Source organism: Camelina sativa, chromosome 2, assembly GCF_000633955.1.
Source record: "Camelina sativa cultivar DH55 chromosome 2, Cs, whole genome shotgun sequence".
Classification (NCBI taxonomy): domain Eukaryota; kingdom Viridiplantae; phylum Streptophyta; class Magnoliopsida; order Brassicales; family Brassicaceae; genus Camelina; species Camelina sativa.
Genome location: NC_025686.1, coordinates 27557371 through 27577019, shown reverse-complemented (window position 1 = coordinate 27577019; position 19649 = coordinate 27557371). Strand labels below are relative to the sequence as shown.

At 34.6% G+C, this 19649-nt stretch overlaps 3 protein-coding genes across 5 annotated transcripts; all 3 read left to right on the top strand.

Annotated features, from left to right (window-relative positions):
* LOC104742762 (transcription factor TGA1) lies at window positions 4342-7598 on the top strand. Of its 3 annotated transcripts, none has more exons than XM_010463814.2 (8): window positions 4342-4625; window positions 5646-5830; window positions 5931-6011; window positions 6089-6148; window positions 6231-6372; window positions 6459-6730; window positions 6817-7044; window positions 7156-7598. In XM_010463814.2, the coding sequence occupies exons 2-8, from the start codon at window positions 5657-5659 to the stop codon at window positions 7306-7308; spliced, it is 1110 nt and encodes a 369-aa protein (XP_010462116.1). In that variant the 5' UTR covers window positions 4342-4625; window positions 5646-5656; the 3' UTR covers window positions 7309-7598. The 3 variants fall into 3 exon arrangements, with proteins under 3 accessions (XP_010462116.1, XP_010462125.1, XP_010462108.1); XM_010463823.2 differs by lacking the exon at window positions 4342-4625 and adding an exon at window positions 5191-5288; XM_010463806.2 differs by lacking the exon at window positions 4342-4625 and adding an exon at window positions 5372-5432.
* Window positions 7787-9246, top strand: LOC104742755 (50S ribosomal protein L29, chloroplastic-like). The gene is made up of 2 exons (XM_010463795.1): window positions 7787-8200; window positions 8886-9246. Exons 1-2 carry the CDS (start codon window positions 7862-7864, stop codon window positions 9066-9068), a joined length of 522 nt encoding a protein of 173 aa, XP_010462097.1. The 5' UTR covers window positions 7787-7861; the 3' UTR covers window positions 9069-9246.
* Window positions 9403-16077, top strand: LOC104742747 (transcription factor MYB39-like). Its single transcript, XM_019238637.1, has 10 exons — window positions 9403-10004; window positions 10892-10973; window positions 11343-11422; window positions 11806-11932; window positions 12669-12729; window positions 13354-13569; window positions 14394-14461; window positions 14596-14916; window positions 15005-15134; window positions 15225-16077. Exons 8-10 carry the CDS (start codon window positions 14784-14786, stop codon window positions 15838-15840), a joined length of 879 nt encoding a protein of 292 aa, XP_019094182.1. The 5' UTR covers window positions 9403-10004; window positions 10892-10973; window positions 11343-11422; window positions 11806-11932; window positions 12669-12729; window positions 13354-13569; window positions 14394-14461; window positions 14596-14783; the 3' UTR covers window positions 15841-16077.

Below are 19649 nucleotides of genomic sequence, written 5' to 3'. Positions count from 1 at the left end.
ATAGTATCCTCACTTAATTTGGGGATTTGAGATTTTAAACTATAAACTGCAGTTAATTAAACTCAAAATACTTCTAGAAGTTAATTAAACTTAAAGGCCAAACCTAAGTTGCTCGAAGCCCAATATCAAGATTTAAGCCCAATATTACTTAATTCATTTTATTGTTTAGAGTATTATATTATGGGCCTGTTTGTAATAAGGAAGAGCATACATTCTTTGAAAATGGATATGTAAATAAATATATATGAACATAACAATTTATCATCTTCGAAGACGTTAAGGTTAAAAAGCTAACTTTCATGATGATATTTGATTACTTGACGAGTTATATCACTAAACTATATAGGGTCTTGGCGATTTATACACATATCATTATATCAAATTTTGAAATTCCTGGAATATTACAGTATTTAATCAATGAACATGATCTTTTCCCCAAAAAACAAAATTCGATGAACATGATCAATATACGAAGATATGTTTTTTTGTTCGACATAGTAGTAGTGTGACAATGTGTCGTATTTATGATACAACAAAAATAAAAATAATTCCAATGTAAAATACGAAAAAAGAAGAAAAGGTAAAGATAAAATTAAAAGGAAACAAAACGTAGAGAAGAAAACGAAGCAATCTTAAAACGTGATAGTTTCCAATTCCTTTGGTGTACTTTCACTTCTTTCTCTTTTTTTTTTGTTCCTGCGAAACTTCTCTTTGTTGTTTTTGACTATTAGTATGAAAATAAAGAAAATATTTGACAGCAGAAACAAAAAAATTGAAATTAGTATTCTGAAAAGTAGAACTGTACTATATCCCATTCTCTTTTCCAACCCACCTTTCCTAGTCAATTTTTTCTCCAATTTTCTCGAATTCTTAGCGTCTTTAGAAAAGGAGAAAACGATCTTTCAGAATTATCCGAACATATACTTTTGTATTATGATCGTGTTCGTGTACGTATCACGTATGAGTATTATTATCTGAATACTAGTAAATATATATGTTTCAAATACGATATTTCTAAAAAAGGATCCAAAATACATTGTCGATTTTTTCTTTCCCTTGGACAGGTCATACGCTGAGGCGATTAAGGAGTCTCATATTTGTTTTGTCGACAATTAGGAGTCGAATCTCTATTGGACAACAAGTACAGTAGCTCATGTTATTTAAAACAATAAGTATTATCTAAAAATATTCACTGTTAAATCCAACTTATTAAAGCACGACACCTTTACACCTAAGTGGATATGTGGGATCTACTTCTTCTACCCTATAGAAGTCTTTCCGAGCCCCGTAGGGGCATGGATCCCTTGACTTAATTTATTGTTAATCCCTTTTTAATATACTAATTTGTTGGGTAATCTTTCTTTTCTTTATCGAGAATCTCTTCTCGAATAATTCTTAAAGCACTCGAATTCTTTAACAAAGAATCAGATCTAGAAAAATGTGTTAATACGATTTGGTGTTTGTTTGCCAATACAAGGCAATGAAATATCGCAATGTTTATATTTACGTAATAGATTAATAATGTTTAAGAAAAAGTACTTAAAGAATATAAAAATGGCTAATCAAGATACATGGTCGTATGACGCAAACAATGATCCAAAACGTCTTCTCAATCACCAATCACATCTATGCATATATAATGAATGAATCAGATATGGTCTAATGATGGGGGCCAAAGGTTGCTTTACTTCTACGTTCTAATAACGTCCCTAACCAATTTTTTAAGAAAATTTGGTATGATTTCACATATAATATTTCGTTAATTATCCCATTAATAAAGTTTGCATCTCCTTTTAATCGCATCGCATGCACGTGCCATTGCATGGATCCAATTTTATCAACATGTACTCTCACAAAATCGTAAATTTCTGATTTAAACTCGACAGTCACTTCTGACAAAAGAAAATAAAAAAGCTCTAGTCTATCTATGTAAGTATAATTGTTAAATATCAATACAAAAAATGTATCGACCAAAATATATTACGCCAATATTACACCGTGAGCTATTTGTATTTTGAAGAAGGAAAAAAAAAAGCTAGTTTCATTCCACGATTGTTTAGTTACGTTACTCTAAATTTCCTTTTTTTTTTGGTTAGAATAATATAATATTGGTACACGTATGAAATATATATTGTTACAATGATATGAAATCATCGTTTATGCCAATAATATGAATAAAAAAGAGTGAAAATCCAAACACGAGGTAACCACTCGTGGTGGCAAACCACTTTATAGGATAGCACTAGAGAATAATTCTACAAATAGGCAAAAGCTAAGTGTTTATGCGTGACGTCTCTTTTTCTATTTTATCGAATTATAATGCCTATATGGTTTTGCATAAATCCAATTCGAATTAATATTGATATATTTTAATAAGTGGATAGAGTGTGAAATGGAATTTCACCAATATCAATCATTCACAATGGATCATACGTCTAAAAAAGCCACCATCACTTGAGTTGTGTAACTTTATAGACACATCATTTGCACTCGTAGTTCCACAAAAAAAAAAAAAATCGGGTTATTAAAAATGTTATTTACTTATTAAACTTATCTTGTTGTAGTTAGTTTCCTCCTACTAGACAATCCAATATTAGATCATGCATCTCTTTATTTGTTTTTAAATCATCTTTATTGTACCTAATATGTGGAGCTTATCTTCTCTCTTTCTCTATATGCATGTCCATGAAACATCTTACGTCATGTTATTGATCGTAACCCTTACTGCCATATACATTATTTCGATAAATTAATTCCGTTTACATAGAGACGGCAAGCATCTACAAGAAAATAAGTGAAACAAAGCTACACAAAAAGTAGATGCCTGTAACAGTTCGTCATCTCATTTGATTAGTTCTAATTCTAAGCTAAATCCAATTTATGAATACTGATGGGGTTGTTATGGCCTAAATCGATGTGTAGGAATCAACGAAGACATGTACAACTTTTCATTATGTCCACAACCATATAATTATTAATTAATGATAAAATTCATAATCAAAGATGCACAATGTCTCCTATGGAGCTTGAAGAGCCAATCTGTTTTAATAAAACCACTTAAAAGGCTGCAATATAAATATGAATTAGGTGATTCCTTCACCTAAATAAACTCTACTAATCTTAGCCTGTTTAAACTCCCAAAGGCTAATAATCGTTTAATTAAAAAATATGCTCGTATCCTACAGTTATGGTCTTTATTAATATTAACAAGAAGAATAAATGGATGGTTTTTTTTTGCATTTTCCACTAATTTGTCACAAACCCGGTTCGCTAGCTAATGAACAAATTGACCAATATCGTCTTGAATTTTACATTAAAATAAACGTTGCTTGTTTGAACTGTTCATTACTTCATTTGGGTCGGTCTTGCTTAACTAATATTAATATCATCAGCATGTAATAAACTATATAGCTAGTTGTTAATAAACAAATGTTATAAAATTTTTGTTTCTTAAAAATAATTTCCAAAAGAGTCTGAACATATTAAATGAGACAGCTATGATATTTGGATAAACATTAGTTTTTATTTAGTTTATAAATAGCTTGTTGGGGATAAAAAGGTTTTGATTACAGGATTAACTAGATTAATTAGAAGTAGCCGTTAATACGTCATTAGAATCGAAGCAGACTCTCTGGGGGTTCCTCTATACTCCTATTTGCGTTGCCCACGAGTAGACAAACACGCGCTCATCTCTTCTTTTTGTTTGGGTGTTTGTTTAACACGCACTAGAATTGAGCGCGTGTATTTTTGCTTACCGTCAAACGAATTTTAAGTTATCGCCGACGAATGCGTAGGTTAGAGAGAAGCATACATGCGCAAGATAAGCAACATAGAAAGAAATAAAAACAAAGAAGAGGAATACATTATAAAAAGTGAGAATTTTAGAAGAGAATAAAAAAATGGATCTACCTGGTGCGCAGCACATCAGCGTGCGAGGTAGTGGAGACATGACAATTTGTGTTTAGAAAATATATATATATATAATCAAATTATTTTATCTTCAGAAAATATTAAGATTCGATTGGTATCAGTGTATCATACATATTAATTCACTGCTAATCAGAGTTTTCTTACAAAAGTTATTTGAGACCATCAAACAAAAGTTTTAATGTGAAAAAAACCGTATTATCTTTTCACAAACAGATAAGTTCGGTGTGTTTCTTTTATAAAATTGAAAGTGGCTGAGAAAATTAGTAAAGAAAAATGTAATAATTTAGTTTTGACTAAAACTGTAGCTGAGGAGTTATGCTTGAGGACAAAACTCACCGAGAAAGAAAGAAAAAAAAAATAGAGATAATATTTAAAATATAAAAATAAGAGCGTCAAAGGTCTTCTCATTTAAGTTGTCGTGATTCTTCATCTTTCTTCTTCTTCTTCTACTTGAAGATGATGAGACCTGAGTTTCTTACGAGACAGAAGGAAGAAGAGTTTTTAAAGTCCCTTCTTCTGTTTACGGTCGGGTTCCTACTCCAGTTCCAGTCTTCTTGGCTTTACGTCCGATCTTGTCGCTGAAAGAACCTTCTTTCTTTCTTTCTTTCTTCTTTTTCTTTCTTTCATGGTTTTTGCGACAAAAGTTTGCCTTTCTTTACAAAACTTTCTGCCTTGACGCCAGATAACATCACAAGGTTCGCCCCTTTCAGATCTCTCTTCTTATCCGTATTCATGGTTCTTGTGAAAGTGAGAGACATATGAGAAGTCAGATTTCTTGGCGTCGTTTATATGAATCAAAATCTCTTACTTTGACTTTTTACTCTGTTGTATTCTAATCTTGTTATATAGTATCACTTAAAAAGATTAGTTCATCGATGTGTATTATTAACTTGGTGTTCTTGGTTGCTTAATATTGAAGCTTGAAGGAACTGATTCGAATATTTCCCTAAAAATTGTAATTTTCAATCTTTCTTTTATCTTGAGTTCTAGATATGTGTGTGGTTTGACTTCATGATTGGTTTTTTGCTTCTTTTTTTCTTGATGTTATCTCTTACTATTTTGATTTCACCTTTCGTCAATCGTCACTAGTTGCGTACAAGAATTTAATAAAGCAATGAATGGAATTTTTCCTGTTTTTTTGGGGAGTCGTTTAACTGTTAAACTATATGTTTAGTTGGTCCACACATAGTGCTGTTATATATAAAGTGACATTCCAATAAGTGGAAACTTGACTTCTGAACTTTTTCTTTCTTTCTTTGTCTGCTTAGCAAAAGTTTTATCCATATTCTCTGTTTGACACCTTCCAAACACTATTGGATAGATTTGTAGGCGGATGATGAAGAGTTAGTTTTGATGATGTAAAAGTTAAAATCCTTTATGTTCTGTTAGCTGTCATTTCAACATATGTTTCACTTGTAATCTTTTGGTGTTCCCCTAGGTCTTAGGGAATCTCTTCATGCCCTCCTCTCAGATATTTCTTTCTTTGTATAAAGTCTTTGGAGGTGATTTTGTTATTCCTCATGTTTTCTTAGAAGAATTTGGTGAAGAAACGTTACAAGTTCTACTATTTGCTTTACTTGTTTGACTTTGTGTGTGATCTAACTTTTGATTGAAACCTAATATGCTTATCCTTTACGATTTTGTTCTTCATTTTCTTGGTTTAGATGCTTTCACACATTGTTTTTAAAAACTTTAATATTTTTCTTAATCTCCAGTTGAGGAAAACATGAATTCGACATCGACACATTTTGTGCCACCGAGAAGAGTTGGTATATACGAACCTGTCCATCAATTCGGTATGTGGGGGGAGAGTTTCAAGAGCAATATTGGCAATGGGAATATGAACACACCAAGCCACATTATAATACCGGCCAATAATCAGAAACTAGACAACAATTTGGTACTTCTTTTTACTTCATTCAATCTCTTTATGGTAAATTTTCTTGGTTTGTTATTAGAATTCTAAAAAATATTTCGTCTCTTGAAATCATATCTTCTAGTCAGAGGAAACTTCCCATGGAACAGCAGGAACTCCTCACATGTTCGATCAAGAAGCTTCCACGTCTAGAAACCCCGATAAGGTTAACTATTCACAAACGCTTCTCTTAATCACAATTTTTCTTCGGATTGTATAGACTGAATCTTTATATCGTTACAGATACAAAGACGGCTTGCACAAAACCGCGAGGCTGCTAGGAAAAGTCGCTTGCGCAAGAAGGTATGACATTACTATCTTCCCTTTAGTGATTTGTTTCTGTTTGTTTTATTCAGCTGAGAGATTTAAATGTTCTTTTTGGCAGGCTTATGTTCAACAGCTTGAAACAAGCCGGTTGAAGCTAATTCAGTTAGAGCAAGAACTCGACCGTGCTAGACAACAAGGATTCTACGTGGGGAACGGAATAGAGACTAACTCTCTCGGTTTCTCGGAAACCATGAATCCAGGTTTAGTATCAAGAACAATGAGTTTTCCTTTTCTTGATCGAGAATCAAGATTTTGATTGGTGAAACATATATATGATTTGTTGCAGGGATTGCTGCATTTGAAATGGAGTATGGACATTGGGTTGAAGAACAGAACAGACAGATATGTGAACTAAGAACGGTTTTGCATGGACACATTAACGATGTGGAGCTTTGTTTGCTAGTTGAAACCGCTATGAAACATTACTTCGAGCTTTTCAAAATGAAATCAACCGCTGCAAAAGCGGATGTCTTCTTCGTTATGTCAGGGATGTGGAAGACTTCAGCAGAACGGTTTTTCTTGTGGATTGGCGGATTTCGACCGTCGGATCTTCTCAAGGTAAACAAAGAACAATCTCACTCACGTAGTGTTGTTATTGTATCCGAGGATGACAATGTTTGGATGTTTTTATTTGGTTGTTATAGGTTCTTTTGCCACATTTTGATATCTTGACGGATCAACAAATACTAGATGTATGCAATCTAAGACAATCTTGTCAGCAAGCTGAAGACGCGTTGAGTCAAGGTATGGAGAAGCTGCAACACACACTTGCGGATTGTGTTGCAGGGGGACAACTCGGTGGAGGAAGTTACATTCCTCAAGTGAATTCTGCTATAGATAGATTAGAAGCTTTGGTCAGTTTTGTTAATCAGGTAAATGATCTAATCTGATCTCTTTTTTTAATATTATTAACCAATCAAACACATTTTAAGACACTAGTTAGTATTAGTTTCTTGATTTTGATTTGTTTGTTTGTTTATTAGGCTGATCACTTGAGACACGAAACATTGCAACAAATGTATCGGATCTTGACCACACGACAAGCAGCTCGAGGATTATTAGCTCTTGGTGAGTATTTTCAACGGCTTAGAGCCTTGAGCTCAAGTTGGGCAACTCGACATCGTGAACCAACGTAGATATGAGTTTTTTTTTTGAACCAAGAGAATCAAGAAAAATGAAAGAAAGACCTCAAGAATGAAGAAGATGAGTGCATCTGAAAACACACAAAACAGAGGATTGATTACTCTGAATAAATTAGGGGGGTTGCTGCTGATAATTATTTTTACTCTGCGGCCGAATCAGAAAAATTTGAAAAACAAAAAAAACAATGTATTGATATAAGTTGTAAATATCAGGAAAAGATGGGGTGCAAAAATTTGTACTTTGTAGCTTTTTTTAAAAGAGAGAATGTTTGTTTGATTGTAAACATTTCAGATTATCAAATATTTGATTCCAAATCCCCCCTATAATTTAGTGAATTACATAAGTGTGTGTGTTATGAGCTATTTGCAATTTAGAAACTTTAGGCTCCAAATTGAAATTTGAGATACTATTTGGAACGTTTTGTAATTAAAGGTAAATAGAGGGGCAAATAGAAAGATATAAGAAAAGCCTTATCCTTCTTCTCTTCATTATCCTCAAAATCGCTACAGAGTGAACTCATCTTCAACTTCTTCCGCCATAGCCACAATGCTTAGTCTCTCAATTGCAACGCCGGGGACGGCGGCGATTTTCCGTAGAGGAACTGCTTCGTCGACTTCAACTTCATCTTCGTTCCATGGAGTAAAGATCCAGCAGCAGGTTTCTGCTCGCGTGCCCGCGGCGGCGGCGGTGGTTTCGTCGTCTCGTAAACCGGGGGTGGTGATGATGTCGAAAAGAGAGGCGGAATTGAAAGAGATAAGATCGAAGACTACGGAGCAGTTACAAGAGGAGGTTGTTGACCTTAAAGGTGAGCTTTTTATGCTTCGTCTTCAGAAATCGGCGAGGAATGAGTTCAAATCTAGCGACTTTCGTAAAATGAAGAAACAAGTAAGCTTTTTTCTTTCTTCTGTTGGTTCGTTTCGTTTGTTAAAAAGTTCACTCTTTTATGAATAATGAGAGTCGAAATTGCTTGAAATTCACATTGAATTTGTTCGATTTTTGTATATATGGAATCGATTCTGCAGAGTCTTTGAAAGATTCAGTACGTTTGGGATTTGTGGTTTGTTGATGAAACATTCGAATTATCACTATGGAAACTGTGAATTTGTGTGTGTTCTGCAGATTTTAGTGAACTTGAAACTGTAACAATGGGTAACATTGCTAAGTTGTCAGGACAATATATTTTGTGATATGTAATACTGTGTTTATAGATTAGAGCCGAGAGATTTCATGTTCTTATGTAGAGAGTATTGTATAGTATAGAGTTTCTCCTATGTTCTTTAGACATGAATCTTGAGCTTGTTGCAGTGTCTTGTTTCTTAGACATGAATCTTGAGCTTGTTTCAGTGTCTTGTTAATGGACCAAATTAAGCTTTAGATGAAAATTACTTGGTTTGGGTTACTGATTACCGGGATTTCAATGAGACAAATGAATCCTGAAGCTTTGAGCTATGTTTTTGTTCAGTCATTTAAGTGGCTAACTAAATGCAGTAATGGCTTTACCTTTGTCTCTTTTTTTTTTGGTGGTGGTTCTAAAGATATGTTATGTTTGGTTGTGGGTAATAATATTCAGGTAGCGAGGATGTTGACAGTAAAAAGAGAGAGGGAGATCAAAGAAGGGATAAAGAAAAGGTTGTCGAGGAAACTTGACCGACAATGGAAGAAAAGCATTGTACCAAGACCACCTCCTTCTCTGAAGAAGCTTCAAGAGGAAGAAGCTGCAGAAGAAGCAGCTGAAGCTGCCAAATCTGCTTGATAAACCACACCACCATCTATTCTCTCTCTCTCTCTCTCTCTCTCTTGTATTTTAACCTCGAGATTGTTTGTTTACTCCCTGTTGCTGAACCATCTTGTTCTTTTTTTTGTTTGGTGTAAACATGAATGAAGTAGTTTACATGAATTTTCAGTAAGTTAAATTATCTTTTTGCGATCAATGTTTCATCAAGAGAAAGTTTAAATCCTTTTGGAATCACTATGTTGAACAAAATAAAAATATAAAATACATTTTAGTACCAAAACAATCGTGTTATTTTCTTTTGTCCTGTATAAATCCTGTTTCAACAAAAAAAAAAAAAAAAAGGTAAAAGTCCAAAGAAATTGGCGGGAAAATTAGGAATCAAGAGGGCGTGGCTTAGAATGCGAACAAGTTTATGGGGCGTAGATGAGGTATTCGGTGGTAAATTCCGGCGGGATGAGGTGAAACACGGAGGAGGTAAAGTGACCTGTCTTTACAGTTTCATTCTTAATAGTACGGTTATGTTTCCGAATTCCGATGATATTTGGGTGGGCATCGAACCCTAGATTTCACGATTGAACGAAACTCAGCGATTCACTGTGTAATTTTGAATCCGCGGGTTAGTACTTCGTTTATGCAAATCGAAAAGTAGTAGAAAAATCTCATCTTGGTTCGGTGAAATATGTATAGTCTCCTAGAGACTTCTTAGTTTTGCATTAGTCATGGGTTTGGTTTCTTGTTTACTGTTATTGCCCTTTTCCTTCATCGCCTTAGTTAGTATATATATGTATATTGAAGTATCACATTATTTCGGGAGTTGCAATTTGGGGATACTTCTCTGTGGGGATGACTGCCAGGGATGGAGCTGTTCTACCTTCTTTATTTTGGACTTCATATGGAACACATATGTATAGCTATCCATCGAGAGGACAAGGGCGGTATGAGTTCTTCTTACAGGTATGATCTTGTCGTTTTCAGGTATTCAAGAAACTTGTTTATTTGCTAGGTTGTTAGTTATAGATGTCTTTGATATGAGATGCTCTTGTTAACTAGCCGTGGTAGATTCTCACATGTTCTACTGATTTATCACTGACCATTTTAATGGGATAACAAAACTTGTTGAAATAGCAGTACATCTGGAGACCACGATGATAACACACCTAATATCTTACATCTAAGGGTTAAGTCAAAAGAGAGAAACATTTCTATCTGCCCACAATTATATTATATATGGTGACCAATGGTCAACACTGTTGATTTTTTTAATGCAAAGTTTATGATTGATTTCTCCGGTTCATCTTTGACAGCTGCACTATCCTGTTCACACTCATCAGTTTACACTTAAAATTGATTTTTATCCTGCATTTCAAACCAACAAGTCGTCAACTTTTCAGCTTATTTTTTCTTTCTGAGAAACAATACAATAGGGTCCAATGTAGAAAGCTTTGTCAAATAGGCAGTGTTTTTAATGTTAAGTACAAGAGATTAAGACAAAAAATACATATCTAAAGGTGATTTATGAGGTTTTCATTATGAATTGCTTTGTATTTTTTTATTGGATCTGTTTTTATGAAGACCTGTATTATTACCAACTCCAGCCATGTGCTTTTGCACAGCTTTCTATAATGCTTTTGACACCCATTATTTTATTATGTTAGCGTCATACGTATAGTTTTCATGCAAAGATCTTGGTACTTCTGGATCACAACATGTGACTTGCTTTTCATGCTAAAAGCTTCCTCTGTGTTTGTCTTGATGTTATGCTTTCTGAAAAGTCCAAACCCTTTAAGCCTGTTTTACTTTAACTACTAATTCCTTAAAAGCATAAAATGTTACTTCTGCAGGGTCTTTTGGATTTTCTTATTGTCTTCTTCGTGATGCCTGTGAAAGAATTGATGAACACGATCGACTCTCTTAATCTCAGAGGTTTGTCAATGATTTTGCCAAGAAAAATTCTGTTCCTTCACTATTACTAGTTACAGTGCAAGTTTTGATTCTCTTCATAAAGTAACTGTGATTGCTTCAATAAAAGCAGTTATAACATGGTTTCAAGCTTGCTTTCCTTTCATAACTTTCTGGTTTTTGACTGGGTTTGAGCAATATACAGAATATTGATATTGATTGGAAAGTTTTCTATGTTTTTTCAGCTGAGCTTTTTTTTATATTCTCCTCTTGATTAATGTGAAACCTGGAACTCTTAGACTTGTTGTAAAATAAACTGTCAATGTAAATGGTCTTTTTCTTTCTTTGCTTTCTATCTTGTACTAACTTTGTCTCTTATTTGTGCCTTTTCAGCTTCTTGGATCTTCTGTAGAGAAATCCTTGTTCGGCTTTTATGGATTGGTTCTAAGAAATCTTATTTTGATAATGCAAAGGTACAACCTTCTACTCATGCTTTTCTGTAGCATCGTTATTATCTACAATTGGGGTGAGGTCAATACAGATTGATTTCATGACATGAGAGGATTATTAACTTAAAAAGTTTCGACTGCTGAAGAAAATATATCTCAGTGGCCATATATATGCCTCTTAGCCTAGAAATGTTTAATCTTGTGAATAGAGTTGTTTTTACCTGCATGTGGAATAGATCAAATCTCATAAGATATCAATAGGTGCTATGTGACACAGTCCAGTTGGCTAATTTAACTTGACCATGCGTAGAGCCATTAATAGTTAATACTGGGTTGGTAAATACAATGTTATACATTGTTTAGTGTTGCTTCTTCTAAATTTTGTTCTGAATACAGTGTTGTCTTAGGACCTGTTGCAGGTATAATTCATCAATCTCCGCATATGTTGATAGCAGAACATATTTGATCAAATGCACCTTTTAAAGCCTGATCCGATACAGGATCTCCCTCTGGTCTTCGAGCAACTCTGGTAACGTAAGTGATTATACTCATCTTTTCTTGAATTTATTGAAGATACTATTTCTGATGCATTTAGTTCATCCGAATTTGGCATCATAGGTATCCTAGTTATTTTATGTAATGGTAGATACTACTGATGCATCTAAATTGATTCTATATGGAGCTCTGATTAAGATAGCAATGCCATTGTCTACTTCTCTATCTTTCACTGTCTTGTAGCTGTAAATTGGTGTCATCAATGAGAGAACTTTAGCCACCTAAAACTACATGTAGTGGTTGATGCCTAAGAAAACAACACTTAAGGCCCACACAATTTGGTTGATATAATACTAGAGAATGACTTTAGTTTATAAAATCGTAATACATTGTTATTCTTCCTGTTATCTCTGTCCCATGTCATTGAGGTTTCTTGTGATGGTGTATTTCTAGCAAATGTAACGTTTGAGGAAAGTTTCAATGCTAGAAGATTCTGAGCGTTGGTTCTTGTCTGTATTTATTGATTTAATAATCAGATAACTTATATATAATAAATAAAGAATTTAAATCTTTAGATCAATAGCTAACAAAACAGAATGTTGAAATTCTCAACCATTATTAGATTATTGTATGATCGGAATTACCAAACAAAGTCTGCTTCCATGTGAACAGTAGGAAAAATCCTAAGCAGTTGAAAATTTTGTACTTGAAATTAGATTATACGTGTGTACACGTGTCTCATTTTGTTTTAGTCACTGGCTGCAATCTCTTTCAGGATCCTTACCGATGCTGATGAACCAAAACAAGCATCTTGGAATTCTCTTAATTGTGTAACTGTAAGTACCAACAGTTTAATAAGTATATCACTGTCATCCACAAAGTTGGATAGTGATCTCTTGGATTTCAAGTAGCAATTGGGTAGAAAAATACTTTGGATATACACTGTATATGACTGTATGTGTATCTGACTGATTATGTCCTGAGCTCGATGCATATACTCTTCACATTCTCAGAGAATATAGGGAAGAGGTGAAAGTTTTTTCAAACTTGGCTTTGAAAGTCAGGGTTTAGATGTGTTGGTTAGGAACTTAGGAGAAGAAGCAATTCATTTTGTTTAGCTGACATTTACAACTATTTCTTTTATATTAGAGGAAAAGAACGGTTTAAGTGACATAGCGTATCTCAAAATCTATTATTTTAGTATGCCTTACTTATTTCTTTAATATAAATACTGTACCTGCTGCCTCTAGTGAGATTGTGGTCCACTCTGAGAAACCCTAGATGAACAAGCAACTCAAGTCTTTCTTTTTCCTAGAATATTTTCATAGTCAACAACGCGAAAATAGCATCTGTTATATACATGGAAATTGACAGTTGATCAAAACGCTCTAGTCATGAAAGTTATTATCTAAGAATTTGTTTCTTGAGGGCCAATTGTTTTTCATTTGGGAAAATTACAGGAAACCCTATGATGTTACTTTATTGAAAAGACAGAGAAGAACAAGACAAGAAATGCCATTTGGTCCAATGCAGAGGCAGTGGGGAGAAAGGCTTGTAGGTTTCAAAGATGGTGGATATTTAGATCATTTTCTGCACCAACCTCTCCCCTAACAAGCTCCTTCCAATTTTCAACAAAACAAAATGTGTCAACATCAAGCCTGTCACCATTATCAACAGTAACTTCTCTTCTCATAATACCAATACTTTACATTGTTACTTTGTCGTTTATATATTTGTGTGTCCCCTGTTGCTGTATATGCATTTTCCGTAATTTTGGTTTCAGTGAAGTGCAAAATTATGTGCTTGTGATTGATCTGTAGTATGATAGGATTTTATGTAGAGCTTATATATTTGATCAAAAAATGGATACAAAAGTCAGCTAGATAAGCTCTCATGTATGTATCCTCATATTCTCTCTGAGTATCTGTTGCAGGTTTCTTTGTTTAGTATACTTTTTCTCACCAGAAAAGCATTTTTGAGTAGGAAAGCTCTGTAAGTATTACCTAATTTAGCTATATCAGGACTTGCTCAAGATCAAAAGAAATGTCGTGAACAAGACTTTAGGAGTACTTATAGTTTCCTCATTTGACCAATTTTGCTTTCTTTATTTTGTTTTCCAGTAAGTATCTTAAGACTCTTGGACTTCAGCTATTTCATTTCCAGAGACAAAAATTAGGGCTCATGGCTTGATACAAAGGAAATACAAAAAATTTGTTATATATTAGAGAATACCAAATACATAAATGAATTATGAAATGGATGACACAAGGAAATGTCTCTTTTGGCCAGCCTTGTGGTGACATCTGTTGTTTGCTTGATTAAAAAATCATTTATCTGTTTGTTTTGTCAGCGAATGATTATAAAAATGATTTGATTATGTTTGCTTTCTCGTCAAATTTCTATACCGTCCCTTGTTCTCCCCCACCTAAACCTTTCTGTAGAAACTTTGGAATCTTTTCTGCTGCAGGCAATGTGGCTGATCATGTTATTATGTTTGCAGGTCTCTAATTAATGATATTAACCTGAAGTCACAGGATCTCGGTATCTTGAATTGTGTCCGAGAAGAAGGTTGGTCGTGTTGCTTTTGAGTCAGGACTGCAAGTGGTTATGCCATACGTATATGTGTGAATAAAGAATAGAAAAGCATAGAAAATGGAATTTGAAGGGTGAAAGTGACATGCGTTGTTTTGTTATGCGAATAGGAAAGAACCACGTGGTGAATAGACATTGAAGAGAGAGGGAAGGTCGACTTGATATAAATATAGAAATAAGAAGCAGTTAGTGGTTGCGAAGAAAGGAGACAAGCGACCAAATCTTTGAAGAAGTATTAGTAAAGAGAAGGTAAAAAACAAGAAGGGAGACCGTTGTTAGATACAGAAGTTGATCAAACATGGGAAGATCTCCTAGCTCAGATGAAACTGGTCTGAAGAAAGGTCCATGGTTACCTGAAGAAGATGATAAACTCATCAATTATATTCACAAACATGGCCATAGCAGCTGGAGTGCCCTTCCCAAGCTCGCTGGTACTATCTTTAACGCGTTAATGAAACCTGGTTTTTTGTTTGATTATATATATGAGTCTATTGTGAATATCTGTTTCTATCTATGCAGGTCTTAACAGGTGTGGGAAGAGTTGTAGGCTACGATGGACAAACTATTTGAGACCAGACATTAAGCGAGGAAAATTCTCGGCTGAAGAGGAAGAGACCATCCTGAACCTTCACGCGGTTCTTGGCAACAAGTAAAAAACCCTTCTGATTCTTGATATTATATGGGATTATTCTTGCTTCGTGACACTCATTTAGAATGTTGCCGGTAATGATTATATAAGGTGGTCAATGATTGCAAGCCATTTACCTGGAAGAACAGACAATGAAATCAAGAATTTCTGGAACACTCATCTGAAGAAAAAGCTGATCCAGATGGGTTTTGACCCCATGACCCATCGGCCAAGAACTGATGATATCTTCTCAAGCTTATCTCAGCTCATGTCTCTGTCTAACCTGAGAGGACTTGTTGATCTGCAGCAACAGGTTCCAATTGAAGAACAAGCTTTACTGAATCTCCAAGCTGAGATGGCTAGGCTCCAGCTGTTCCAATACCTTCTTCAAACTCCTCCTCTTATGAGTAGTAGCAGCATTAACCCTAATGACTTAAACATTCTCAATCTCCTCATCAAAGAAAACTCCTCCAATACCAGTAATCTCGACCTCCGTGGCCTCACTTCTAATCTTCAAGACTTCAACAACAACCTCCCATCCCTCAAAAACATAGACGATAATCACTTCAGTCAAAAAACTTCTCCAATATGGTTTCATGAACCACCGAGCTTAAACCAAACTATGTTGCCTTCTCATGATCCTTGTGCTCAGAGTGTAGATGGTTTCGGTGGCAACCAGGCCTCCTCAAGCCATGACCAAGAAATAGCAATCACAGATGTTGTATAATGGCCTGATCAGCATCTATTTGATGACTCCATGTTTCTAGACATTCCGTATCAATCTTAAGTAAGGTATGCATGTATATGTTTCAAAAGAACCTTGATTGGATTTGTTTGGTACTGTTGTGCTTGTGCATGTTGGTTCAGTATCTCCACGTTAATTCATATAATGTAAAATTTGTGATAGTGTCTTAGAATGTACATGTTGTTTGTGTTCTTCATAAGAACATTCTATATGTTTGAATATCTATCGTCCTTGCCGTACGTATATAGTATATAGAGACCAACCAACGATTGTTCAGATGATTATTTCTAAATTCGTGTAGTAAAAAAGTTCTTGTTTTTTTCTTCAATTTCATAATCATTGAAAGTTTGTGTGTTACATTGAAAGTTTTGTCCAAAAATGTGATCCAAGTTTGCTGAGTCGTTTGACATCACATTCACAAATGCGACAGAAATAACCAGTCTGTTTAAGCTGAATCTTTGACATCACATTCCTAATAAACACTTGGGATAGATTCAAGCTGTTAAGTATGACTTCAGTACGGCCAACTTCCTCAAGCTAGCTTTCCATCATTTATCATCAGATACATGACAGCCATCGGATCACTTCAAGAAATGCATTTAACAGTTCAAATAATACCCATTAAGAATGCAATAGTTAGAAAAAAGGAAATAGCAAACTAATTTTTTTTTAAATAGGAAAAAGGGGAATATGTAATAAACTAATAATCTAAATAGGAAAAAGAAAATAAAAAAGAAATAGATGAAAAAGAAACAAGTAAATGAATCTAACGGTTCAAAATTTGCCAATAAAAGTATATGGAGCGTAAGAAAAAAAAAAAAAAAAAAAGGAAAATACTAATCAGGCGCCAGGTGGACAAAAGAGTCAACGTTGTGTTGTTTGACTACCGACTTATGACTTTAATCACAAGTGTTGAAACCTAAGATGATATCAAATCACGACCGTCAATAGCTTTTCTGACCTGATCTATAAGAGCATCATTAGTAAGGGGTACTCTCTAAGTTACTCTCAAATTATTTAAACATATAATTAATATTAATTTAAGTAAAGCAACCCTAAGAGTATTTTTGCAAAATCATTTTTTTACTAGAGAACCAAAAAAGGTTGCTCATTCTTAAACATATTTTACAAGTTTTGTATGTTCTTTAAACTATGTAATGTCAAAGGAAAAGAATGAAAAAAAAAACTGTTTCCCAAGTTTACATGTTGTAGCAGCCTTGGCACTTCACATCCTACATTAAAGTAAACAACAAACGAAACAACAATTAGACAGGTAAATGAAAATCAGACTGGTAAATGGTAGAGAAAGAATCATGCTTTTACGGGTGTTTAGAGATGATCACAGATTGCTTTTGTGAAATCTGTTGTGGTTGAGGAGCCTCCTAGATCAACTGTTCTATACTTTCCCTCGGCTATTGTGTTGATGATGGCGCTGTGGATCTGCTCTGCTTGTTTGTTGAGTTTCAGATGCCGCAGCATCATCAATCCACTAAGTAAAGCTGTCGGGTTCGCCAGGTTCTATACAACACCATAAAAGACAAAACATCATACTTTGGATAATTAGCTTAGGATTGAATCAAGTCTTGACTTTCAAACATTGGGCTGATAAATCTAAATCCAATATGTTTGAAACTTGATGTGTAGATCAGACTCGTTAATCCTAAATACTTTATTGGCCAGTTATTAACATCATTCAAGTAACGATGATCCAACCAGAACCGTTCTACAATATAAACTAGACAGTAATCCAATCTACAATGAAAGTCTCAGCATCTGAATGTTCTACCAAGAAAATGAAGAGAAAGAGGTGACAAATCTTCTCTCAGGAGCACAAGTTATATCATACTAAGTTTATAGATAACAGTCAGACTAAACTCACTTAGTTTGTTTCACTACTTTTGATAACGAAAACGCAGAACCATATAAGATTTCTTATCATGGTTTCGAGGCAGAACAATATAGGAAGAAAAACCATTTGTGCTAATCTTTCCTTCTTTCCTTCTCAACAAACACAAACAGAACAACATAAACAAACACTAAACAGTTGGGATCGGTTCTGATCAGAACAACATACATAAACACTAAACACTCTACTAATCTTACACAAACACAAACATAAGATAACAAGAACATAAAAAGCTACTCATTCATAAAAACGATATCATACAATCAGAGTAATTTAACCGTAACCCTCAATCCTCCAAAACAAAATTTCAAAAGCAAGTGAATATCAATTTAATCTCAAAAGCAATGAATCAACGCCTAATAAGTTAAATCGACAGAAAACTTTCCTCCACCGTCAGTTTGTCTTCAGAACCGAAGCGTCATCATCTTAGGGTTACACCGCTTGTTCTTCGCCATCGCCTCTGCTTGCCATCATCATCCTCCATATTTAGTCGGAAAATTCATCAGATTCGGTCTGAATCGATGGAATTTCCCGGTATTCGCAAGAATCGCCACCCAAATCGTCTTTCACCCGACAGATAAGAGAGAGAGACTCGGAAAGAAAAAAAATGGAGATAAAAAAAAAATTGCGTTTTATATTTCTTCTGGAACCAATGGCAAAACGCCACGTCGGGTTTCTCAGGGTGTTGCTTCAGTTACTATCAGAAGCAGCGATACTCACTAAAATGGACTCAAAAATGGGTTTAATATTCTGTTTTTGGGGCCCAACAAGAGAGTACTCCTAAGAGTATTCACCACTAATGATGGTCTAAATAATGTGAATCTCCTCCTCTGAAAATTGGAAAGTGAAAATAAGGAAAACCTAGGGTTATTAACATCTAACGGTCCAATAAATAGACCGACATATACCTTTGTCTATAAATAATACTAATGCGCTCCACACTACCCTTATAAGTTTTAACACATCTCATCATCACATCTTCCTATCTTTTTTTTGTTGTTGTTGTTCTGCTTCGTTAGTTAGTAGCAGTATAGGGTTTCTGATCGATGTTGTGTTTGTGTGATATTCTTCTAATTAAACCCGACGGGTCTCTGATGTTGTTGTTTCCAACTCGATCTCAACACCTCTCGTTCGGACTAGTGAAATCTTCTTCTAGGGTTTGCCGTTTGGGTTTCCGTCAATCGCATCAGTAGTAGCTTTTTAATTATTATTATTTCCCTCTGTTATATCTATCTTCTTCTTCACGAACGAGACTCTAATTTGTTTTTTCTTTTGTTCGTCTTGCAGGGTTTATTCAATCTATGTTGATCCGATCCGATCCGATCCGATCCGATCCGATCATCACCGATCGTTCTAGGGTTTGGTATTTTCTTTTACTCTCTGTTTTTCTTCTCATTACTTACTTGTTGTTGTTTTTTTTTGTTGCTTTAGGTTTTTGTGGAGGAGCGTCCTACGATTGATCGGTGATGGCTTCTAGGGTTTATTTTCGAAATTGTCATCAAGTTGCTTTTTTTCATAATGATATTGTTCACGTGAATTATGCTCTGTTATTTCAGGTTATGATTGATACTTTTGTCGATGAGGGTGATGTCTCAGGGAGACAAGGACACGCTTCGCTTCTTCTCTGTGGTAACGTCTTCAAGGGTTCTGTTCTTCCTCTTAACTCTTCTTGTATTTACTCTCTATTCTTCCTTAATTACATGTTATTTAGTTGTTGCTCTGTTATTTCAGGTTATGGTTGATGCTTTTATCGATGAGGGTGATGTCTCAAGGAGACAAGGATACGTTTTGCTTCTTCTCTGTGCTAACGTCTTCAAGGGTTTTGTTTCCTCTTTTATTTACTCTCTGTTTTTTTTTTTATTAATTGGTTCCTTACGGTGCTTTC

Excerpts from the sequence above, each read along its gene's own strand:
- LOC104742755 (XM_010463795.1), top strand. The coding sequence starts at position 7,862 with ATGCTTAGTCTCTCAATTGCAACGCCGGGGACGGCGGCGATTTTCCGT. Across the intron at positions 8,201-8,885 it reads TTCGTAAAATGAAGAAACAA|GTAGCGAGGATGTTGACAGT; the intron begins GTAAGCTTTTTT and ends AATAATATTCAG.
- LOC104742747 (XM_019238637.1), top strand. The coding sequence starts at position 14,784 with ATGGGAAGATCTCCTAGCTCAGATGAAACTGGTCTGAAGAAAGGTCCA. Across the intron at positions 14,917-15,004 it reads TGCCCTTCCCAAGCTCGCTG|GTCTTAACAGGTGTGGGAAG; the intron begins GTACTATCTTTA and ends CTATCTATGCAG. Across the intron at positions 15,135-15,224 it reads CACGCGGTTCTTGGCAACAA|GTGGTCAATGATTGCAAGCC; the intron begins GTAAAAAACCCT and ends TGATTATATAAG.
- LOC104742762 (XM_010463806.2), top strand. The coding sequence starts at position 5,387 with ATGCCCTCCTCTCAGATATTTCTTTCTTTGTATAAAGTCTTTGGAG. Across the intron at positions 5,433-5,645 it reads TTTGTATAAAGTCTTTGGAG|TTGAGGAAAACATGAATTCG; the intron begins GTGATTTTGTTA and ends CTTAATCTCCAG. Across the intron at positions 7,045-7,155 it reads TGGTCAGTTTTGTTAATCAG|GCTGATCACTTGAGACACGA; the intron begins GTAAATGATCTA and ends TTTGTTTATTAG.